This window comes from Dermochelys coriacea, chromosome 1 (assembly GCF_009764565.3).
Source record: "Dermochelys coriacea isolate rDerCor1 chromosome 1, rDerCor1.pri.v4, whole genome shotgun sequence".
In the NCBI taxonomy this organism is placed as follows: domain Eukaryota; kingdom Metazoa; phylum Chordata; order Testudines; family Dermochelyidae; genus Dermochelys; species Dermochelys coriacea.
This window is the reverse complement of record NC_050068.2, coordinates 248,312,398-248,334,296: the sequence shown is the minus strand read 5'-3', so window position 1 is coordinate 248,334,296 and position 21,899 is coordinate 248,312,398. Positions and strand designations below refer to the sequence as shown.

Below are 21,899 nucleotides of genomic sequence, written 5' to 3'. Positions count from 1 at the left end.
TGGGCTGCTTCTTTGGCCCCTCTGGCTCTGGTTGCTGCAGCTCTGCTCCCAAGACAGGTCTCCTCTGCAGGCTGCTTCTGTGACTCTGCTCCCAGCACTGATCGGCTTCGTGGGCTGCTTTTCTGGCCGCTCTGGTAGCTGCAGCTCTCCTCCCAGGGCAAGTCTGCTCTCTCTGGGCTGTGCCCCTGGCTTTGGGGCTGCAACTCTCCTCCCAGGACAGGGGCTGCTCTCTCTGGATCCGGCCCAGCTTGCTCCCTAGCTCAGCTCAGGCCCCTGCTTTCTCCTTAGCTCGGCCCCGCTCTGTCTGACCCAGGCAATTCCAGCTCACATGGAGGACAGGACCTCCCTGGCCTCCTGACTCCCTGATTAGCCTGCCCGCCCAGTCATTCAGGCTGACCTGGAGCATTGGCCTCTCCTCATTGTTCCTGGGGGCTGTCAGTCTCAGGGTCCTGATTCCCCCATCGACCCTTCCCCCTTTTTAGTACTGGGAGCTAGCAACTAAAACACCCCCACTGAATGTTAGCAAGGGGGCAACATTCCCCTTACATATAGCTCATGCCTTGCCAAGTGTTACTTTACAAAGGCTCCTTATTAAATTACCATATATACTCGATCATAAGCCGGTTCATTTATAAGCCGACCCCCCGCCCCGATAGATAAGTAAAAATGTCAAATTTTTATGACCCATTCATAAGACGACCCTATAATTCAGGGATCGGCAAACTTCGGCTCACAGCCCATCAGGATAAGCCAATGGCAGGCCAGGATGGTTGGTTTACCTTGAGAATCCGCAGGCACGGAGGTAAACCGAAGTAAACAAAATGTCCCGGCCTGCCAGTGACTTACCCTGATGGGCTGGGACAGCAAGTGGTGGGGAAACTTTTTTGGGGGGAAAAGTTGGGGGTCAGGGGAGTAACCCCTGTGACCACCCCCCACATGACCCCACTCCTAACCCCAGGACCGCCGCACATGACCCTTCCCTGTGTGACCCCTCACTGCTCTAGCCTGGGACCCCCACACTCTCCCCTTCCCACCTTACCTGGGTGGGCCAGGGGAGGATGTCTCTGGCCTGGTTGGAGCTGTTCTGGCAGGCTGCGTGGCGCGGCCGCAACCTGCTCTGGCGGGTGGGGCTGCGTGGCACAGCCACAGCCCCGGAGCTGCAGCTGCTTCGGAGGCTGGGGGGAGAGCAGCATAGCCAGAAGCAGAGAGACTCTGGCCCCACCTCTTCCTTTCTGGCTTTGTTGGCTGTGCTGCCTCTCCTTGCCCCCTCTGTTGGGGGGGGCCAGTGTCCCACCTCCCCCTCTCTGTACCCATTCATAAGCTGACCCTCTTCTCTGGTGCTTCCCTTTTTTACTAAAAAAAATTGTTTACGAACGAGTATATATGGTAAATGTTCTGATATATATTTGGCTGCAAACTAACTTCCTGAGCTTCTTTTTATTTAGTTGTTTTTAACTTAATGTATTTTAATTATCTAATTCTAGTGGATCTGCTACTTAGCATTCCGTTACCACTTAGTTATTATTTTTACTTGAATTGGGAGTGGGCAGGTGACTGTTAAATCCCTCGCTGAAGGCCCCCGGCCTTATGGTGAATCATAGCTCTGGTGAATCATTAAATATAATGTAGCTGCTCCATGGGAGGACACCTGCATAAAAGGCATGGTGGGTGTGGTGGAGTTAGAGAGGTTAAGCCGCGATGTAGAGGGTTTTTTTTTCTTTCCCCACATCCAATTTCCTAAAGGATAAAGTTGCCTTTTTTAAATATCCTTGGGAACTGAAGCTTGTTGCCCTAGTAACAGAGATCCTAATTTAATTTCACTGGAAATCGTGTTGCCGTTCTAGCAGCAAGTGACAAACTCTGAATAGAGATGGAGTGAAGAGGAGGAAACTCCCTCTGCCCACCCACGTGGGGAGAGGGTGGTAGAGTTCATATTGAATTTCTGCTGGAGGGAATCCTGCCATCAGGCTATCAAAGAGCCTTTGGTGATTGGCCTCTCCAATTTGAGGCAGGGTCCCTGATAAGTGTAGTACACAGGGAGGGACTTGTGTGCAGTGGTTTCTGCTTCACTCTGTGTATCAGGTCAGGAGCACTAGGTTTACCTCTATGAACCAAACTGAGCTCAAACCTGCTGCTTTAGAGCCTAAGGTATAAATCCAAAAGTTCTTGTTCTGTGAACAGATTACGCAGATATATCAGAAATGTTTCTCATAGGGAGTAGTGATGATATAATGGGTTTCATCCAGAGCTCTAAGGGTTTTACAAAGGAGGTCAGTATCATTATCCTCATTTTACAGATGTGGAAACTGAGCAATGAAGTGACTTGCCTAAGGTCATTTAGCAGTCCAGTGACAGACCCCCAGGAATAGGACCCTGAGTCCTAATCAGCGCTCTAACCACTGGGACACATTCAAGATGAGGTGAAGTTAAAGAAAAGTAACGCATTTGGTGTTTTGTGAAAGGTTTTCACAATTTACATTTAGAAGATATTGAGGAATCTACTCCTGCTTTTAGCTGAAACCAAGGCTCCAAAGGTATTCCTGGTCCACAACATTCACATCAAACATGTCTTTTAATTTTTGTCTTAAATTATAGTAGTTGAATGATAATTATTATTATTATTATTTTATTTATTATTTATTATATGTGCAATAATATTTATTACATGGGGCCAATTCATTTCTGATACGAGTCCAACAAAGTAGCACACGCCAGGGATGAATGTGGCCCACTATTAGGAGTATTTAAAAATATTTCCATGACTTAAAAAATTGAAACCTACAACTATAATTTTATATGGGTAGATCTTCAAGAAGTTCTAAGTTTTTAAATAACCTCCAAATTTAGACCCCACTGAGCAAGCACTTAAGGACATACTTAACTTCACTTATGTGAGTAGTCCTATTGACTTCACATGAGTAAAGTTAATCATAGGTTTAGCTGTTTGCAGGATCAGGGCCTTATTTAACACTGCATTTTCCTCTTTCTTAATTCTTTAAAAGTTGACTGTATGCAAAATATAATAATTTCTTTCCAGATCCTTTTCTGTATATTTGTAGGTTATCTACAAAACTGCATGTTCTTTGAAAGCTTCATTCCAAAAAAGGTCTAGTAATATGAGTTTCAGAGTAGCAGCCGTGTTAGTCTGTATTCGCAAAAAAGAAAAGGAGTACTTGTGGCACCTTAGAGAGAGCTTATGCTCAAATTTTAGTTTCTAAGGTTCCACAAGTACTCCTTTTCTTTTTTAGTAATGAGTGCAACACATAGCATAGCTATTTTGCAGCATCTGTGCAAGGGATGCCTGGTGTCTGTTGGAATTTTCAGAATCTGTGATGGAATTAAATTCTGCATAAAAGTTGTAAACTACGCTGAGCAACTTCAGGGCAAATCTGTAAAAAATTTTTATGTATAGATCTGTGAATCATTTACTTAATCTTTGCTGACTATATTCTGGTGCTTTTCTAAGTTGGTGAATAAGGAGTAAAGCACAAGAACCTGCTTTATTCCACCTAGACAGAGCACACATGCCTGGGGAGATATGTAGACAATAGCATGAAAATAGCAGCTATGCTCCAGGAGTTGATGAGCTTATGCCAAAGTGTTGGCTTCCTGCATTGCAGTTTATTTCAACCTTAACCATGAGCCCTGGGTTTGGGGAACTGTTGCAGAGGCTTCCCATGAAGGTAGGATTCTGAAGAATTTCTAAGCAGGAGACGTTCCTGTGTGGGGCATGTGGATAAAGGCTCTCGTAGCATATTAAAATCTTAGTAATAGACTTTAAGGTCAGAAGGGACCATTATGATAGTCTAGTCTGACCTCCTACACAATGTAGGCCACAGAATCTCACTCGCCCACTCCTGTAATAAACCTCTAACCAATGTCTGAGCTATTGAAGTCCTCAAATCATGGTTTAAAGACTTCAAGGTGCAGAGAATCCTCCAGCAAGTGACCCATGCCCCACACTGCAGAGGAAAGCGAAAACCCCCCATGGCCTCTGTCAATCTGCCCTGGAGGAAAATTGCTATATTTGGGGTCAGGAAGGAATCGGCTAAACCCTGAGCATGTGGGCAAGACTCACCAGTGAGCAACCAGGAAAGAATTCTCTGTAGTAACTCAGATCCCACCCCCTCTAATATCCCATCACAGGCCATTGGTCATATTTACAGCTAATAGTCAAAGATCAATTAATTGCCAAAATTAGGCTATCCTATCATACCATCCATAAACCTCCATAAACTTATCTAGCTTAGTCTTGAAGCCAGATATGTCTTTTGCCCCCACTGCTCCCCTTGGAAGGCTGTTCCAGAACTTTACTCCTCTGATGGTTAGAAACCTTTATCTAATTTCAAGTCTAAATTTCCCAATGGCCAGTTTATATCCATTTGTTCTTGTGTCCACATTGGTACTGAGCTTAAATAATTCCTCTCCCTCCCTGTATTTGCTCTCTATAAATATGAGAAGGATAATCATATCTCCCCTCAGCCTTCTTTTGGTTAGGCTAAACAAGCCAAGCTCTTTGAGTCTCCTTTCATAAGACAAGTTTTCCATTCCTCGGATCATTCTAGTAGCCCTTCTCTGTATCAGTTCCAGTTTGAATTCATCCTTCTTAAACACAGGAGACCAGAACTGCACACAATATTCCAGATGAGGTCTCACCAGAACTAACGGTACTAACACCTCCTTATCTCTACTGGAAATACCTCGCCTGATGCATCCCAAGACCGCATTAACTTATTTCACAGCCATATCACATTGGCGGCTTATCGCATCATCTTCTGGAGAGCTAAGTCCCCTTTAAGAGTTTTAAGCATCAAGAAAAGGCCTTATTTGCTACTACAGCTAGTTGAGGGGGAAATATTTCCTCCCATCCCTTCCCAAAAAGTAGTAGGAGATAGAAACACAAGATTGAGAGGCACCATGGACCAGTGAATAGTGCAGCAGACTAGGAGATGGGAAAGACCTGGGTTCTATTCCTGGCTCTATCACTGACCTGCAGTGGGGCAAATCTCTCCATCTCCTTCCCCTCCTGCCCTTTTTCTATCTTGTTTGCTTCGATTGTGAACCCCTTCGGGGAAGATACTGTCTCTTACCATGTTATCTACATTCAGCACTTAGTACAGTGGGGCCCTGATCTTAACTGGGGCCTGTGGATGCTAATGTAATACAAATAGCCACACTAAAAGAGAGCAGTGTATGGCAGGAACCTGGAGGCTGAGGCTTTTATGTCCTTGCTGGAGTTTTATGACCCCTGAGGAAAATGAAATACTTTGCTGGCAGATTCCACCTTGGGAGCCTCCTGGGGGTGCGTGAAGGGAGAAGTGTAGGCAGCACTGGGATCAGCTAACTAGTTGTTCATTTGATAAACTGTGGCCAGGTGACTGTACATTCTTTCCCCTAATCCCTGAACGGCCGTGCATCTGAGATTATCCTTGGTGCACACCTGCCTTCTTCCCTGTACCCAAGATTGCTTTGTGGTTGCTCCTGGACTTGAAGCAACTTGCCTTGACTAAAAGTGAGACTTGGCATTTGGCAAAAACCATCTTGCAATTTTATAGTTAGAGAGGCTGAAGTTGGGTTGCCCCAAAATAATACCTATCCTGTTTTTGCCAAGGCAGAGTTATTCTCTAATGGGCTCTTTTTAAAAACAAACCAAAAAACGAACAAAACAATGCGGAGACACCTGTAAAATCAAAGCCCAAGTTAATCTCCATATGTCTAATACAAACAGGGCCCTGTCACATATGTTGTCAGCTGTTTTCGTTAAATACTGAATTAATGAAATGAAGGCTGCATAAAATGGGGCAAATTCTGCACTGACATACACCTGGTCCATTCCTATTTAATTCAGAGCAAAATGTTTGTGAAAAGAAGTCCTTTCCCACTTCAACCCTCCAAAATAAGTGCTTCACTGCTCACTTCTCAGAGATTGAGAGGGAACTCTGTCGCAGTGGTGCAGTGCTTTAATGGTCTCAGATCAGTGGTCTCCAACCTTTTTATGCCCAAGATCCCTTTTTGAATTTAAGGGCAACCCAGGATCTACCCCACCCCTTTCCTGAGGCCCTGCCCCTTCCCCAAAGCCCTGCCCCTCTCACTCCATGCCCTCCTCTCTCGGTTGCTCACTCTCCCTCACCCTCACTCATTCTCACTGGGCTCGGGTAGGGGTTCGGGATGGGATGTGGACTCTGGGCTGGGGACGAGTGGTTAACAGTGTGGGAGGGGGCTCTGGGCTGAGCCTGGGGCAGAGGGTGGGGGTGCAAGCTCTGGGAGGGAGTTTGGGTGTCGGAGGGGGCTCTGGGCTGGGGCAGAGTGTTGGGGTGCGGGCTCTGGGAGGGGGTCAGGCTGGGGCAGGGGGTTGGGAGGGCAGGTCAGGTATGGGGTGTGGACTCTGGGAGGGGGGTCAGGGCTGGGGCTTGGAGTGCAGAAGGGGGTTCAAGATGTGGGAGGGGATTCAGGGCGGGGGTTTGGGGTGGGGTAGGGGCAAGGCAAGCGTGTTTGGGTTTGTGTGATTAGACCGCTGGCAACCTTAATTCTGTAGTGCAGGGATAATCAATTATTTTTTGACAAGGTCCAAATTTCTTGGTCAAGGTATAGTCAAGGTCAAGACTCCAAAGAAAATAAGTAAATAAAAACATTTTGGGCTCCATTCAGAAGCATCTGGCAGTCCAGGTTTGGCTTGCAGTCTGCCTATTGACTTCCCCAGCTGTAGTGTGATCACTGTACTTTTGTCACTCCCTCACCCTCTATTAAATTTTGCCAGTCTGAAAAGTACCCCAGGTTCGATTACCAAACAGTGCCTCCTTTGTCAGGACTGCTTCAGTGGCTTTGGTTTCATTATCTTTGGGATAAGCAGTGGGAGGTGGGTGGGAAAACCATCTGCAAGTCTGTAAAAGAAACTATTTGTAGATGAATGCAGCCTCTCACCTGATGGGGGTGGGGTAGAGGGTGATGAGGTTGGCATCTAACATTACAGACTTAATAAACGGGGCTTGTGTCTGCCTCTCGGTGTGCTGAGTGGGGGTGGCAGGAGTAATGCTGAGCAACCAGGGCTTGTGTGGTGGGGGAGGGACAGGGAGCACAAGGAAACAGTTATTCATACAGACGGGGGCCAGCTACCTTTCAGAGGCGGGAAAAGAGAGTAAATCAGACCACTGAGTTTAGAATATTGTACTCTGCTATGAGTGCTGCCTTCAGCAGCATGTGAGGGCTTTTAAACAGGCATAAGCTCTTTACAGAGTAAAGGGCACTACTTGGTTCACAGCAGAGTGGGTTCTCATTTTCTTTCAGTGGAGATGGGGATAGGTGTTTTTCCTATAAAGCTTTGAGTCTGCTACAATATGATATTCACCTCCTGCTATTAGCTGGCACTCAGGCTTCAACATCACTTGTCAGATGTCCTCAGCCTTCATTATTATTATTTTTTAAGTGATGATGCATTTGAATGTGGAGGATTGTAGTATTCAGGCAAGTACCAAGCAGCGTACAGCTCTGCAAACATATCGGTCCAGCCTTTTAGTGCCATCTTGTTGTTCCAGTGGGTAGGGCCCCCACCTACCTCTGCCAGTGCACCTAAAGTCTTAACAGCATTGCTTCAAACTACCTATTGAGACACAGTGGGTGGTGGTTTTAAGAAATGGACAAATGTCCACCAGAGGCTAGGTTAAAAATTACATGGCTTTACTAATGACTTTAAGTCCATGTGTAAAATCAAGTCTCCAGAAGAAAAAAGTTAGGCTAGGAGGCATAATGTGCACTTAGGTTCATTACTGCTCAATATCAATCCATGGTGGGCTGGAAGGATCCAATGAGGGCCCGTTGTTGGAATCCTTGGTGCAGCTGAGACATAATGGATCACTGGTGTGTTGATGAACACTGCTAGCTCGCGAGAGTTCTAGCAGCCAACAGAGAAGGGGCTAGCAGCAGTACTCTCAGTATAACGTGGTCCTCTGGAGCCAGGGTTTGGAAGCCTTAGGAAGAGATTTTGTAGCAAAGATGAGAATGAAATGTTTTAAGCGGGGGTGAAAGTAAATTAGAGGACTTACTGGTATGCTGGAGTCCTGAGCAGGAGGCGTGGCCTTAACCGGAAGAGGTGGGGACTTAAATCCTCAGGCCCTTTAAATCTTGATTTAAAGGGCCAGGGCTGCACCTGCAGTAGTGGCAGCTGGGAGCCCTGGGCGCTTTAAATCACCCTCGAGCTACCAGCTGCAGGGGCGGCTGGGAACCCCGGGACAATTTAAAGGGCCTAGGGCTCCAGCTGCTGCTACCACAGCAGAGCCCCGGGCCCTTTAAACCACCGAGGAGCCTTGGGGCTCCCACCTGCCACCGCTACCCCGGGGCTCAGGCAGAGCTTTGAAGGACCTGGTGCTTCGCTCTGGTAGCAGCTGCTGGGGCCCTGAGCCCTTTTAAATCCCCACTGAGCCCTGCTGCCCGAGCCCTGGGGTAGCGGCAGCTGGGCTCCATCGGGGATTTAAAGGGCCCCGGGGCTCCAGCCGCTGCTACCGCCCCAGCCCTTTAAATCCACTCCGGAGCCCAGCCGCTGCTACCCCAGGGCTTCGGCAGCAGGGATTTAAAGGCCTGGGACGATAGCGGCAGCTGGAGCTCCGGGGCCCTTTAAATCCCCACCAGAGCCCCGCCGCTGCTACCCCAGGGCTTGGGCAGCAGGGCTCAGGTGGGGATTTAAAGGGCCCCAGGGGGGTAGCAGCGGCTGGAGCTCCGGGGCCCTTTAAATCCCCACCGCAGCCCCGCCACTGCTACCCCAGGGCTTTAAATTGCCCTCTGGGAAAGCCAGTCCCGGTACGGCACACAGGCTCTTACCGGTACACCGTATTGGGGCGTACCAGCTTACTTTCACCTCTGGTTTTAAGATCCACTGATGCACTCTGCTCTGGAGTGGTGGGGGACGGGAGGAGAATACCTGTAGCTTTCTGGGATATGATGAAATAGAGGGGAGGTCAGGTGGATACATTTCTCAGTTCCACACTTTTTCAAAGAGTTCCCTATGTGTATATATGAGATGATTGTCAAGAAACGAGCCAGATAAAGTTCCTTATAATAATTTCCTGGTTAAATATAGTACGTCAATGCTAAACTATCCATGCCCTGATGAGTATTTGATTGTTTAAACTGGCTTTTCAGGTCTAGAATAATTCCAAATAACTTCTGCAGAGCTAAGGGGTTGTTACTGAGGCCTCTGGAGATTCCAGTGCAACAAAATGATGATTTTTAAGAATGATAGATGTCTTTCTGTCATGGCAGCCAAGCCCTTGTGAAATCAGTGATTTAGAATTGTTAATAATCACCAAGTACAGCTTAGGGGGCAGGGCCTCCTGGTTATATGATGTGCTATGTCTCAGGAGAACACTCAAGGCTGCTTCTTCAGTTCATTATGAATGTAAATTAACAGAGTGCTTTTCCTCCCAAAGGATCATGAAGTGGCTTACAAACTACAGCACCACTAAAATGTGGCCGCAACAGCTGAGGGGAGGGAACATTCTGGCAGAGTTCATAAGAAAAGATTCACTTAAAGTGCCACAGGATATTGTGACAAAGTTCCTCCTCCACCTTGATGGGTCTTGTGCTTTTGGGCGGATTTGCTCTCCTCAGAGATTCATGGCAGCCCTCAGTTTGGCCGTTTTTCATGAACCCACAGTTCAGGTCAACTCCTCCTGTGTCTGATCAGGAGTTGGGAGGTTGGGGGGAACCCGGGCCCGCCCTCTACTCCAGGTTCCAGCCCAGGGCCCTGTGGAATGCAGCTGTCTAGAGTGCCTCCTGGAACAGCTGTGTGACACCTACAACTCTCTGGGCTATTTCCCCATGGCTGCCTCCTAACACCTTCTTTATCCTCACCATAGGACCTTCCTCCTGATGTCTGATGATGCTCGTACTCCTCAGTTCTCCAACAGTACATGTTCTCTCTCTCAGCTCCTAGTGCCTCTTGCTCCGAGCTCCTCATATGTGCACCACAAATTGAAGTGAGCTGCTTTTTAAACCCAGGTGCCCTGATTAGCCTGCCTTAATTGATTCTAGCAGCTTCTTGATTGGCTGCAGGTGTTCTAATCAGCCTGTCTGCCTTAATTGTTTCCAGAAAGTTCTTGATTGTTCTGGAACCTTTCCTGTTAACTTACCCAGGGAAAAGGGACCTACTTAACCTGGGGCTAATGTATCTGCCTTCTATCATTCACCAGAGTGAGGAGGTTTGCCGATGGTGTCTCCTGTGACTGTGGGGCCTATTTCCGATCCTCCATCCGTTCATGTATCCGGGCAGAGTTCCTCTGGGCGGCATCCACTGACTTTCTTGATGCCTTTGAGGAGCAGTGGGTACTCTCCGGGGTTCTCTGCTCGGTGTCCCCATCCAGTTCCCTTCGTTTGACCCTTTGACCACACTCCTGTCCCTGTTGTTGTTTCATTAATTGTCCCCTGTATTTATTTGGTGTCCAGGTCCTGTGGATCCCCCTCTTAGGCTGGGGGGGGATCCTTTAGCAGTGGGATCCCAATAGGATCATTCTCCTGTATCCATCTGGCCCGACCCTGTCATAATATTAAATGTCCAGACAAAGCAGAGAATATTGTTTTAAAAATCTGAATCATCCACATACAGTAAACTGAAGGGAACTCTATTTCAGTACAATAGAAATTTTCATTGTGATGGGGAAGGCTGTGGGAAGGGGGGAGGGGAGGAGGTGTTAGGGGAAGGGCTAAGAGAGCACAGTGTCCTTTATCCTCAGTTGAAATTTCAGCAGTATTGCCTTTGTCTCTAAATGTTTGTTTTGTTTATATTTTAAGCTGCCCAGAAGACTTCAGGCATAGACATAAAAAAAAAAAAAAAAGTCTTCACTCTCACTATAGTTATTCTTCCTGGCAGAGCTGGGGTCGCTGTTTGTTTGAAGTTTCTGATTACAGGATATATGTTTTCATTTTTAACCCCCTTGGTGTTTCTATTCAAATTACATCTCTGCTTTCCAGCAGTGTAAGTTAGGTTATACCACAAAGTAATGACTAGTATCAAAACTGTATGTTGTCTCCCTCCTTCCAGTTACTCAATTGCCAGCAACATTGTGTGCAGTCTTGATACCAGCGGGCAAAATGAAGATGGAGGCTGCACATTTGCAGCTGAACTCCAGTAACTTTGTTCTGCCTAAATATATTCCTCTCCCTCCCACCCCCAGTTCAGATGTATAAGCTGTTTGTCACTGTTGTATTGCATGATTCTAGCTCAGAAAGGCTGTGTTTCAGTCCCTGGTGAAGTGATACTGCCTTCACAGTACTTGTGAGTGGCATGCTATAAATAGAGCCCTACCAAATTCACAGTCCATTTTAGTCAATTTCATGGTCATAGGATTTTAAAAATCAAAAATGTCATGATTTCAGCTATTTAAATCTGAAATTTCAGTGTTGTAATTGTAGGGGTCCTGACCCAAAAAGGAGTGTGTGTGTGTGTGTGTGTGTGTGTGGGGGGGGGGGGGGGGGGTCACAAGGTTATTGTAGCAGGGGTTGCAGTACTGCTACACTTAATCCTGCGCTGCTGCGGGCAGTGGTGCTGCCTTCAGAGCTGGGCAGCTAGAGTGGTGGCTGCTGGCTGGGGGCCCAGCTCTGAAGGCAAGGCAGAGCTGCCGCCAGCAGCAGCGCAGAAATAAGGATGACATGGTGTGGTATTGCCACCGTTACTTCCATGTTGTTGCCTGCAGAGCTGGGCCTCTCAGTCAGCAGCCGCCACTCTCCAGCCACCCAGCTCTGAAGGCAGCAGTGCAGAGGTAAGGGTGGCATGGTATGATATTGTCATCCTTACTTCTGTACTGCTGCTGGCAGGGTGCTGCCCTCAGAGCTGGGTGCTTGGCCAACAGCCGCTACTCTCCAGCCACCCAGCTCTGAAGGCCACACAGAATTAAGGATGGCAATGCCGCAACCCGCCCCTAAAGTGATCTTGCAACACCCTTGTAACTCCTTTTTGGCCAGGACCCCCAATTTGAGAAATGCTGGACACCCCAATAAAATCTGTAGAAGGTAAAAGCACACACAAGACCAGATTTCACGGTCCATGACATGTTTTCCATAGCCACGAATTTGGTAGGGCCCTAGCTATAAATCAATCCATTACAAACTTTCAATAAACTGGGCCTTATTATAGCTCTGCCAATTAAATTTAATTGCTGCCAGTCAAAGTGTACATCTTATGCTGTGACTCCCAGCTGCTCTAGGGAGGAAGCTGAAATAATCATGATGTCACCAATACTCCTATGAAATCATTAAAGCAATTATCCCCTTTTATGCTAATTAAATAAAACAGTGAGAAGAGAAATTTCATTTTGGAAGAGCAAAAGCTTCTTGGTTCCCAAAAGTGTCATTCAGTCTCTGCAGTTGTGTAATGACTGCAAGCACCAGGGTGAGCAAAAGCCTGCCCAGACGCAGACACTGTGAGAAGGAACAAAACTGACATTAGCCTGTGTAGAACGCTACTCCAGGGCTGCTTTATCTGATGGCTTGTTTAGTCTTGTTCCACCATGTGTTAGCAGCCTTCAGCAATATATGGTGGTGATTACCCGCTCTCTCATCTCACCACTTATCCCCATATCCCAAGGCTAAGGTTAGGTTACAGTTATGAAATGGCTCAGTTGTCTGCATGGAACAATAAGCTGAAAATAGGTACAGGGTTCTGTTAATAACAATGAGCTAAATGCCTCCTTTCCTGGTTTTTTTTTTTTTTTTTTTTTTTTTGTCAGGGACAGGTGGAGCTGGTTTGTTTTTTGATTTGTTTTTATGTTCTATCTCTGGTCTAAATGTGTGGTGGTCACTTTCTTTCCCTGCCAGCTGACCTGGAAAATGAGGAATGGTGTCTGGGTGCGGAATTGACTTCAGCAACAATAAAAACTGAACCCGTGCTGTGTGAGGTGCCAGGCCTTACCCCCTCTGTCAGTCTCACCATCACACCTGTACCCCTGGAAAGCGAAGAACCCCAGCTGCAATCTGATGCCATGGTACTTGCATATTTTCTATTCTCTTGCCTGTCCAGATAGATGCAGGTTCCCATAAAGCTTTGCACTGCAGTGTAGTCTTTCTGGTGTGAAGGTCTGAGAGTTCCAAACATGCAATGCATTATGGGTTGGTGTCGTCTCTTGTTTGCCAGTCTCCAACAATAATGAAGTGCCCATTTTTCAAATGATGTCTCTATATAACTCAGCCTCTGGTACGATTAGCTATTGGCTGCACCATTTGCTTTTCTATACTTACAGCCTCTTCTGGACAGGGTCAAAACCTGGGGTTCACGCATCTCTAGAACACTTAGTCTCTGATGAATCAGTCCCATTTAGAATTGCTAACCAGTTAACCCCATGGAATCTGTGGCAAGATGCACATCATCCGTTATCCACAATGATTTTGCCTCAAGGCTGTTTACTCGCCCTAACCCAAAGGAGAACACCTATGTGAGTGAGGTGGCCAGCGCTTGTAATGAGAACTTCCATACCACTGTAAGGTTAGCTGTGCCGCTTACCTAGGTTTTCAATGTATTCAGCTTTTACAACACTTTGGGCTGCTGCTGTCTCCAGCCCAGAAGGCCTAGTAAGGAGCACTCCTGATACATTTGTGACCACAGGTTCAACAGGCAACAAATGTTCACCAGGGCTTAGTTTGAATATGCTTCAGTCAATGAAAATAAGTTACAAGAATTATTGATCAGACAGAACTCTGCTTTAAAGGCCTATTCTTTCAGCTCCTCCCTTCTCGCCCCTGTGGTGGTGGAGGGTGTCCAATCCATCAGGATTATGTCATTTCAGCTGTAGTGTGGGCAGGCCATGTTCACAACCAGGCTTTCATTGCTTGGTGGCATATCAGAAGTGCTCATGTGCAAATTAATTCACTTTACAGGAAGCTGAAAGATTTAAGACTCTCATAACCATCTTGTAGTTTGTGTGAATTCATAGTCTCCAGCATTGCCACTACTATAGTTGGGATGCCACAATATCACAAGCAACACCAGGACCACATTACTCTAAAAACTCACTGGGTCCTGATTTTTTACTTTTTGCTTTTGGGCCAGAAAGTTACACAGTAAGATTCTGGCTGTATTGGCTACTCCAATGAGCATGACTGACTGACTCAGGTCAGGAATTACAGGATCACAAAGCAGGTCTCACTCTAGCCCTATGCTTAGCTGTTGGGGCTCCATCTCTCTCGGTATCCCCTTCCAATTCTGGTCCATAACTTTCTTTGCTTGTTCCTTCTCCACTTTGTAAAATGAATTTAGGCCCAATATCCCAGCTCATCCGGACAAGAACCGTGATGCCCCTTCCGGATGGTAACTCTGACATCCTCTCAATAGTGCCAAACCCTCCTCCCACCAAAAAGAATACTACTTTTTTTTGCAGAAACCCTGCTCAAAGCCTTTGCACGTTGGTCCAGCAAATGCTAGTGCCAGCTCTGTTTCCAAGAGAAGTAATTTGAGTGCAATGCACATTACCTGTCGGTCTGAAATGTTGTTCTGAGTCATAATCTCTTATTTAACTAATTATATCAGTAAGAGAAGCTCCAGCAACTGTTTTTCAGGGTAATGGTCTCATTGACCTGAGTTAATAAGTTACAGAGAAGCAGTAAAAAAAAATCATCTTGAAGTAGGAGGGGGGAAAGAGGTCTGGTCACTTACAGAGAAGCTTCCCTTGTTTCTTTATAGTCAAACTTTATTTTTTTAATTCCTTCTTTAGATGAAACCATTGGGCCAGAAGGTTCTTCCAGAGATTAAATTGGAGCCACATGAAGTAGATCAGTTCCTGAACCTGTCTTCTAAGGAAGGTTTGTTAATTACCAACCCAAGATGCTGGACTGATAGCCAGACTACAGAATGATCATAATGTGCTCTGTTGAACTATTTGGCTTTCTAGCCGCCTTTGCTAATCTCCAGACAATGGCTGCTGTCTCCTAGGGATTTGATTCAGGCTGCTAAAGAAACCAGCCTTTGACCCACTTATAAATTTTTGTTTTTCATAAAGAAAATGATCCCTTCCATCTATAACATATTACTGATTGCACAATTACTGCATAGAACTAGAATCCTTGAGACCTAGGATTACTTAGCCTGGAAAAGAGGCAAACTTGAGGGGACTTGATTGAGGTGTTTGGAATTATGAAGAGCATAGCAGAAACTGACTCTTCCTACTTTGTATCTTAAGAACTAAAGAATAGCCATATTGGGTCAGGCCAATGGGCCATCTAGCCCAGTGTCCTGTCTTCTGACAGTGTGGCTGGCACTGTGTGGGACAAGTTTATATTGCTGTTACCTGTGCTGTACTACTCTGGATGAACAAAAAATTTCAGTGATGAGGGTTATCTGTTTGTGCCTTCCAGTAGCACTAGACTACTAAACCCTCCAAACAATCTGCTGTTAAACTGTCAACTCTTCAGGACAGGGACTGGCTCTTTCCTCCCAGTTCATACAGTGCCTGTTGTGGATGCCACTGAAAACAAAGAACAAATAGTTGTTAATACACAGTGAAGTTAGAATTGAATTAGTAAGAAAAACAGATGGTATTTTGCTGATTTAAACACTGGCTGGACGCTGTCTCCATTAATAGTGCTTCATGAGTGAAAGGGATATTACATACTGGAGGAGTGTACTTTGTACGACAGAGCATTTGGGGAGGAAGTAGAAATCCCCAGACCTGGTACTCTTTTAACCCTGCTCCTTAAGAGGTGTGAGCCATTGGGAAAGGTCACTTCATACGTTTCAAACCCTTAATTAAGTGCTGTACATTGACAAGTCTCCCCTTGAGAATCTTTCTCACTCCAGGGCCTTCAGAACAAGTTGTTCTCAGTGCTAACTTGCCTCTAGTTTTAAAACCGCTTTGATTTGTTGGTTCTCCTGGAGCTTCCAATTGCTCTCTCATTAGGATAAACACTTCCTGTTTTTGTTTCTCCCATCCCATTAGCAATGGATCCCCTGCACCTGCCTCCAACCCCTCCCAGCAGCCATGGCAGTGACTCTGAGGGAGGGCAAAGCCCAACCAGGTCCCTCCCGCCTTCAAGCCCTGTCCAACTGCAAGCCACAGCTAAAGTGACATCACGCATGGCTTCAGCACTCTCCAATTCACCTCTCCTGACAGCACCACATGTAAGTTGTGGTGACATTTTTTTCCAATTTTTTTTGTTACCTGATGTTTTACTTTTTCTGTACTTCTGGTTTGTAGTTGTTCCTTTTGGGGAGCCTCCCAGACTCTGGCTGAAACTCCGAATCAAGTAGTTGGGCTTTGGCTTTCCCACTGATTGTCTGGAGCTGGAGTCTGCAGTGAAAAGATATGTCTTATGTAACAAGCTTTTCCTTTATACCTTCTTGCAGCTACTACTCTGTTCTGAAGATTAATGACCCATGTGACCACCTGCATCACAGTAGATGTCTTGTCACTTTGCCTTTAGGCAGTAGGTGATCAACTCTAGGGTGGGATTTTCATAAATACTCATCATTGGTCAGGACCCCAGAGTGGGTCACAACCCCATTTTAATGGGGTCACCAGTGCTGGTGTTAAACTTGCTGAGACTGATGCCTTACCGCACAACTGTGCTAGGATCCACTAATCCGGGTGAATTTCCTATTTTCTTTGGTACATGCAGAAGCTGCAGGGGACTGGTCCACTGATCTTGACGGAGGAAGAGAAGAGGACGTTGATAGCTGAGGGGTACCCTATTCCTACAAAACTGCCCCTGACAAAGGCAGAGGAAAAAGCACTGAAGAAAATCCGCAGGAAAATAAAGAACAAGGTAATTTTAAGATGCAGCTTTGCTGAATGGTCCCCTCCCATGTCTCATACAATAAGGCTACATCAGTTCTACAAAAACGGTCCATAATGCTGTAGGATACTGCTGTATTTTTAATAAAGATACTCTTCCTTCTATCCCCTGCTACTTACCACTTAAATTACCCATCTAGTCAGTACCTATCTGTCTGTCCAGGTACTTTATTTTGCTCATCACCATAGCATCTGAGTAGCGATTAAAGCTAACACGATTGTAAAAATATTTTGCCTATACTAGGTGCTAGTGGTGTATAAAATCATGTCAGCTAATTCCATTTAAAGAAAGCCACTCCTTTTTTCCCTTTTCTAGACAAAGCCTCTCTGTCTCCTCTACCTGGTGAAGGAGACTTCTATCCACCATTTTCATGCTTCTAAATCCTCTGTGCACCATTGTGCCATACTCTACGTGCAGTATAATTCCAGGGCCTTAAATTAGCTATTTTATGCCAGGACTCTCTGAAATATTCTAAGTGCCTTGCTTTTCCTGTAGCAAGGGAAATGGCTGGCTAGAGGGGCAAGTTTTCTAACCTGACCACCTAAATTGTCCTTGTACAGATCTTGCACACCCTCAGGTATTTTGCAGGTGCGGGTGCACAAGGGCTTGTATTAGTTTTCCAGCGTTAAAAATGGAGCCTGATGTGTTTGTAAACCCCTGTCCCATACCTGCCGCTGAATTTCTTCTCTAAGAGAAGTCTGAGTGGTGATGTAGTATAGAAGGTAAAGAGAATTAGAGTTATTAATTAGAATTACAGAATTAGGGGAGCAACTTTACTGCTTTTGTTTAGACTGTATTTGCACTAGGATAGGGAATTGGCAAGGAACTTCTAGAGCTGATTGCCAAGGGGGAAAAAATAAAGAAGAGCGGCAAACAGGCTTGAATTTAATAATGCCAATGTTTTAAATCAGTTTATTGATTTACTTGTGGCTTCCTTTTGCTATAAAGATGTTTTGTGTGGTGATTTCCCGTCCCTCTTAGATCTCTGCCCAGGAAAGTAGGAGAAAGAAGAAAGAATACATGGACAGCCTGGAAAAAAAGTAAGCCAGCCTTCCTCCCCTTTCAAATGAACCAATGACACAGTTGCTGAGATGGGAGGGTTGATACTGTGAGTGTTTCCTGCATAATGTGTTTCAGTTGCCACCTAGTGGTGACTAAAGGCAGAATTTATATCCAGGAAAGAGGCCAGGTTTTTTTTGGGTCCTACAGATAAAGTGGATATATGGTTAATGTTTGGCAAATATTACTGTGTCAACACTTGGTACTTTGTAGTAGGTCTTCTGATGTTAACATAGCATTGAGGAAACTGGTTCCTACTTTCTGAGGTTGGTTTGTCTCTCACAAACCTAGAGCGATCATAGAATCAGAGACTATCAGGGTTGGAAGGGACCTCAGGAGGTCGAGTCCAACCCCCTGCTCAGGACCAATCCCCAACTGATCAGCTGTTCAGCCTTACCTGAAAAGTTTTCTGCTTTTGCTGAGGATATCCTTGTGCCTCAAATGAGTATCTTGAACCCAGGATTTTGGCCTAGTTTCAATATGATCCACTATTTCCACCCCCCTCCCTCCCTACCCCAACCAGCAGCCTGCTGTGCTCCCCTTCCTGTTGTACAGCTGCCTCGCTACTTTTGTGAGGAACCTTCTTTTTACACCTTCCTCCAACTATTTGTGAATGAGCGAACGCAAAAAGGGCCCTTGCCAAATCCCAGTACCATGCTAACAGATCTAGTGAGTTGGATTTTAAATAAGCCAAGACAAATTAATATATGTCCATGGCTGTGTTTCAGTAGTTGGTATGTGACGTGGCTACATAGCATGATTTTCATGGTTCGTTTGGCAGGCGGTGTCGAGGCCAAGTTGGGCTCTGAATGAATAAATTCCTTTTCTTAAGAAGGTGGGGAAAGAGGCAGGAATAGATAGGTGGTGAAGAAGGAGCACATTAGCAGGCAGTATGCTTTAGCAAGAATTGTACCCCAAATTAGTCCCTCTCCCAAGTATCCTGAATCTTTCCTCATCTCTCCTTATGCCCTTGGCCAGATGGGCCTGACCCAAATCTGCTATACTCCTTGCACCTGCTTTAGGGAAGCCCCCACCTCAATTTTCCCCTGCTCTTTCTGTCTCCTGCTGAAAGCCTTGCACTCCCAGGGCAAACCCCTGAAAGCCTCTTTCCCATCCACCCCCATCCCATGCCCAAACACATGGCAAAGTTCTTCTATGTGCACCTTCCCCCTCCACTAAGAGACTGAGATAGGAGTCTGGTTTGTTTTTTTGAGAGTCTGGTCACCTTATTCGCACTACAAAATATGATGCAATGTGGTCTCTTTGGTGATCTCTAATGGCAGCTTGGAAAGGACCAATGTTCTTTGGACATAAATTTCATGGTTTATTCACATTGTGAAGGTGAGAGACATGGGCTCTGTGAACTTTCAGGGATGTCTATGCTATCAGGGACACCGTGTCAGAGATATGGTTTGCATGAAACTGATGTCTGTCTCATCCTTGCAATCAGAGCTGCGGCACACCATTTAAAATGAATAGGGAGCAGGTGGGGGACAAGACTTCAAGTCCTGCTCCTGGGGGTGAAATGCGGGGGTCTTGGGTCCTGCCACTGGGGCGTAGGAAGCCCTCGAAACAGAGTCAGGATTGTCAGTTTTGCCTCTGGGTAATGGTAGGCCTTGTGGGGGCGGTTGCAGAGAGAGCCTGTCCTGAGCTCACTGCACAGCGGCTCCAATCCCACGGGGCAGGCCCTGCTCTGATCTGTTGGCTCTTGCCATGCTTGCAGACAGGGCCCCTCTCTGTCACTTCCTGGCCCTTGTGCCACCGAATTGCCTGCCCCGCATTGAGCTGTGGCTGCCTCAGCCACAGAAATGTATGCATGTAGCAGCAATGTTTGTCAGAGCTGTTGTGGCAGGTCCATAAACTACATGCCTTAGAACACCGATATTTATTGGCACCTGTTCTACATCACTGTTCCTGGAAAGAAAGTCTTCTGGGTAATTTTCAAACATGGAGCCCTGCATGGTGGGATAGAACTAAGAGGCTCATCAGGACATCCTGTCTATGCCAGGAAGAAATAACTGTAGCCAGTACTGAATGAGCTGGACCTAAGCTAAGAACGCCTCCCAAACATTACAACTAGCAGATCTCTCCAATACTTGTAAAATGCCTGGTGTAGCAGTTGCAGGGGCTTTTTCAGGTTTATGTGAGGTCAAATACGTCAAGATTTGCAAAGGTTTGCAGCAATGCTTTTCCACCTAGTGTAGACAGGACCTTAGAACTCGGATTTTACCCCCTTTGTTGAAGTATAATGGATGCCTGGTTTTAAATTTGCCTTTCTCTCTTTGTGCCTTCCTCAGGGTTGAGTCCTGTTCAAATGAAAATAGTGAGCTGCGCAAGAAGGTGGAAGTCCTGGAGAACACAAACAGGTAGGATCTGAAAGGACAACTGGAACATGCTTCCAAAATGAAAAGTGGGAAATCTGGAAAAGAAGGGATCAAATGCCAGAGCAGTGGACAATGATCCTTCAGAAATGGATCCATCTGACCTGGTTAATGACACAGATGGGAGAGGTATAATATGTAAAAAGACTTGGCACAGTGGCTCAGTGCTCAATATAATATGAGAGAGCTTGGGTTTGATGCTTAGGTATGGGTGCTCTCCCTAGGCTGGTAAGAGTTGCGAGTTCTTCATGTCACTCTTCAGCAAGCTTCTGGACTGATCTCTGAGTGATATGGACGGGCTAGAAAAGAAGTCTCATCAAGCCCCCTTCGACAAGTGGAAGACTGGTCTGATGAGAGACCTTGGAGAGGAGAGGCCCTAACCTGGAGTGTAAGGCTGCAGTGGAGTCCTGAAACCTAGATCTAGAGGCCATTAGCAGTCAGTTCTTCTGGGACTGCTACTTACCATTCTAACTACCATAGATCTTTCTAAGGCACCTCTCACAGTAGCATTTATATCAATGTAGCAATGCCATTTCTTTTGAGAGAGAACGAATTTCTCACCCTTCTCTGCTCATTTAGAAACAGTTGTAGGTGAATCCAAGTGGTTTACTCAAAAGACCAATAGCTGAGACCATTCCACTGATTAGCTCTTAAGGGAATGTCAGATAAAAGGGAGACTGATATTTATTTAAAAGATTCAGCCCTGTGTTTATCGTGATTTAAAGGTTATAAACTTGAGCTCAACCTGATCTCTGGTGCTGGCAGATTCCACTGAGAATATTCTGTCCCATTTGACTATATCCAGATGAGTGTGGCGCATGTGTATATATACCTACACAGAGACATAGCTGTGGCACTGAAGTGTGGAGGGAGGTGGTCACTGAAATAGCTGAGCTTTAAAGATCAAGCCTAGGACCTAGAAATGGACCTAGAATTTGTCTGGCAACCAATGTATTGCTCATTGAGTGGCATGTTTCTAATTAGTAGTGTTTCTAATCTTCGGATCCAATCTCTAATTTCACGGAGACAGACCCCGTATCACTGTAATTTGCTGGAGAATGTCTCCCACACACTGCTCATGCATAAAGACATCTGCTGCTTGTTTGGAGAGAGCTAAGCCATTTCTCCCACCTCCTTTGCTCATCTCCCCACTCTGCCTCACACATGAGAATGTTGGCATTGCTGTATAAGATCAGATCAGGTCCATCTAATCCAGAATCTGTTTCTGATGAGGGCTGATACTAGCTGTTTCAGAGGAAGGTGCAAGAACCAGGAAGTAGGCAGTTACAGACTCTGCTCCCCTTAACAACCCACTGAAAAGATTCTCACCGAGTAGCCCTTGTCCCCAGGGAAGATAGTTTTACATGTAAGCACAGCCTTCCCCAATGTTAGACACAGCAGGCTTTCCAAAAGTCTTGCTCATGAATCTGTCCCTCACACCCAAGGTTGCCTTGTGCAATAATGAAAAGAAGCTCTATTTTTAATAAAACTCTTAACGTTTTCCCAAGTTTCAGATGCTCTTAATTCTGATACTAAACCCTGAAACAGCATGTTTATTTAGGTGATGTTATCCCCAAATCCTTTACATCCCAGATATGCAGAATTAGTTGCATAGTTTCCCTTTATCAGTCATGGCGGTGTTTGGCTAGGTCTACACTGCACATCACTGGTGACCGCATGTAGGGTAGGTGT

At 45.9% G+C, this 21,899-nt stretch overlaps 1 protein-coding gene across 1 annotated transcript in view; it reads left to right on the top strand.

Moving 5' to 3' along the window:
- CREB3L2 (cAMP responsive element binding protein 3 like 2) overlaps positions 1-21,899 on the top strand; it is a 108,471-nt gene that overhangs the window by 72,242 nt on the left and 14,330 nt on the right. The window contains exons 3-8 of the mRNA XM_038373188.2: positions 12,802-12,968; positions 14,691-14,778; positions 15,912-16,093; positions 16,591-16,737; positions 17,749-17,807; positions 20,124-20,192. Of these exons, the coding sequence (XP_038229116.1) occupies positions 12,802-12,968; positions 14,691-14,778; positions 15,912-16,093; positions 16,591-16,737; positions 17,749-17,807; positions 20,124-20,192 (712 nt within the window). The remainder of the gene's footprint in view (positions 1-12,801; positions 12,969-14,690; positions 14,779-15,911; positions 16,094-16,590; positions 16,738-17,748; positions 17,808-20,123; positions 20,193-21,899) is intronic.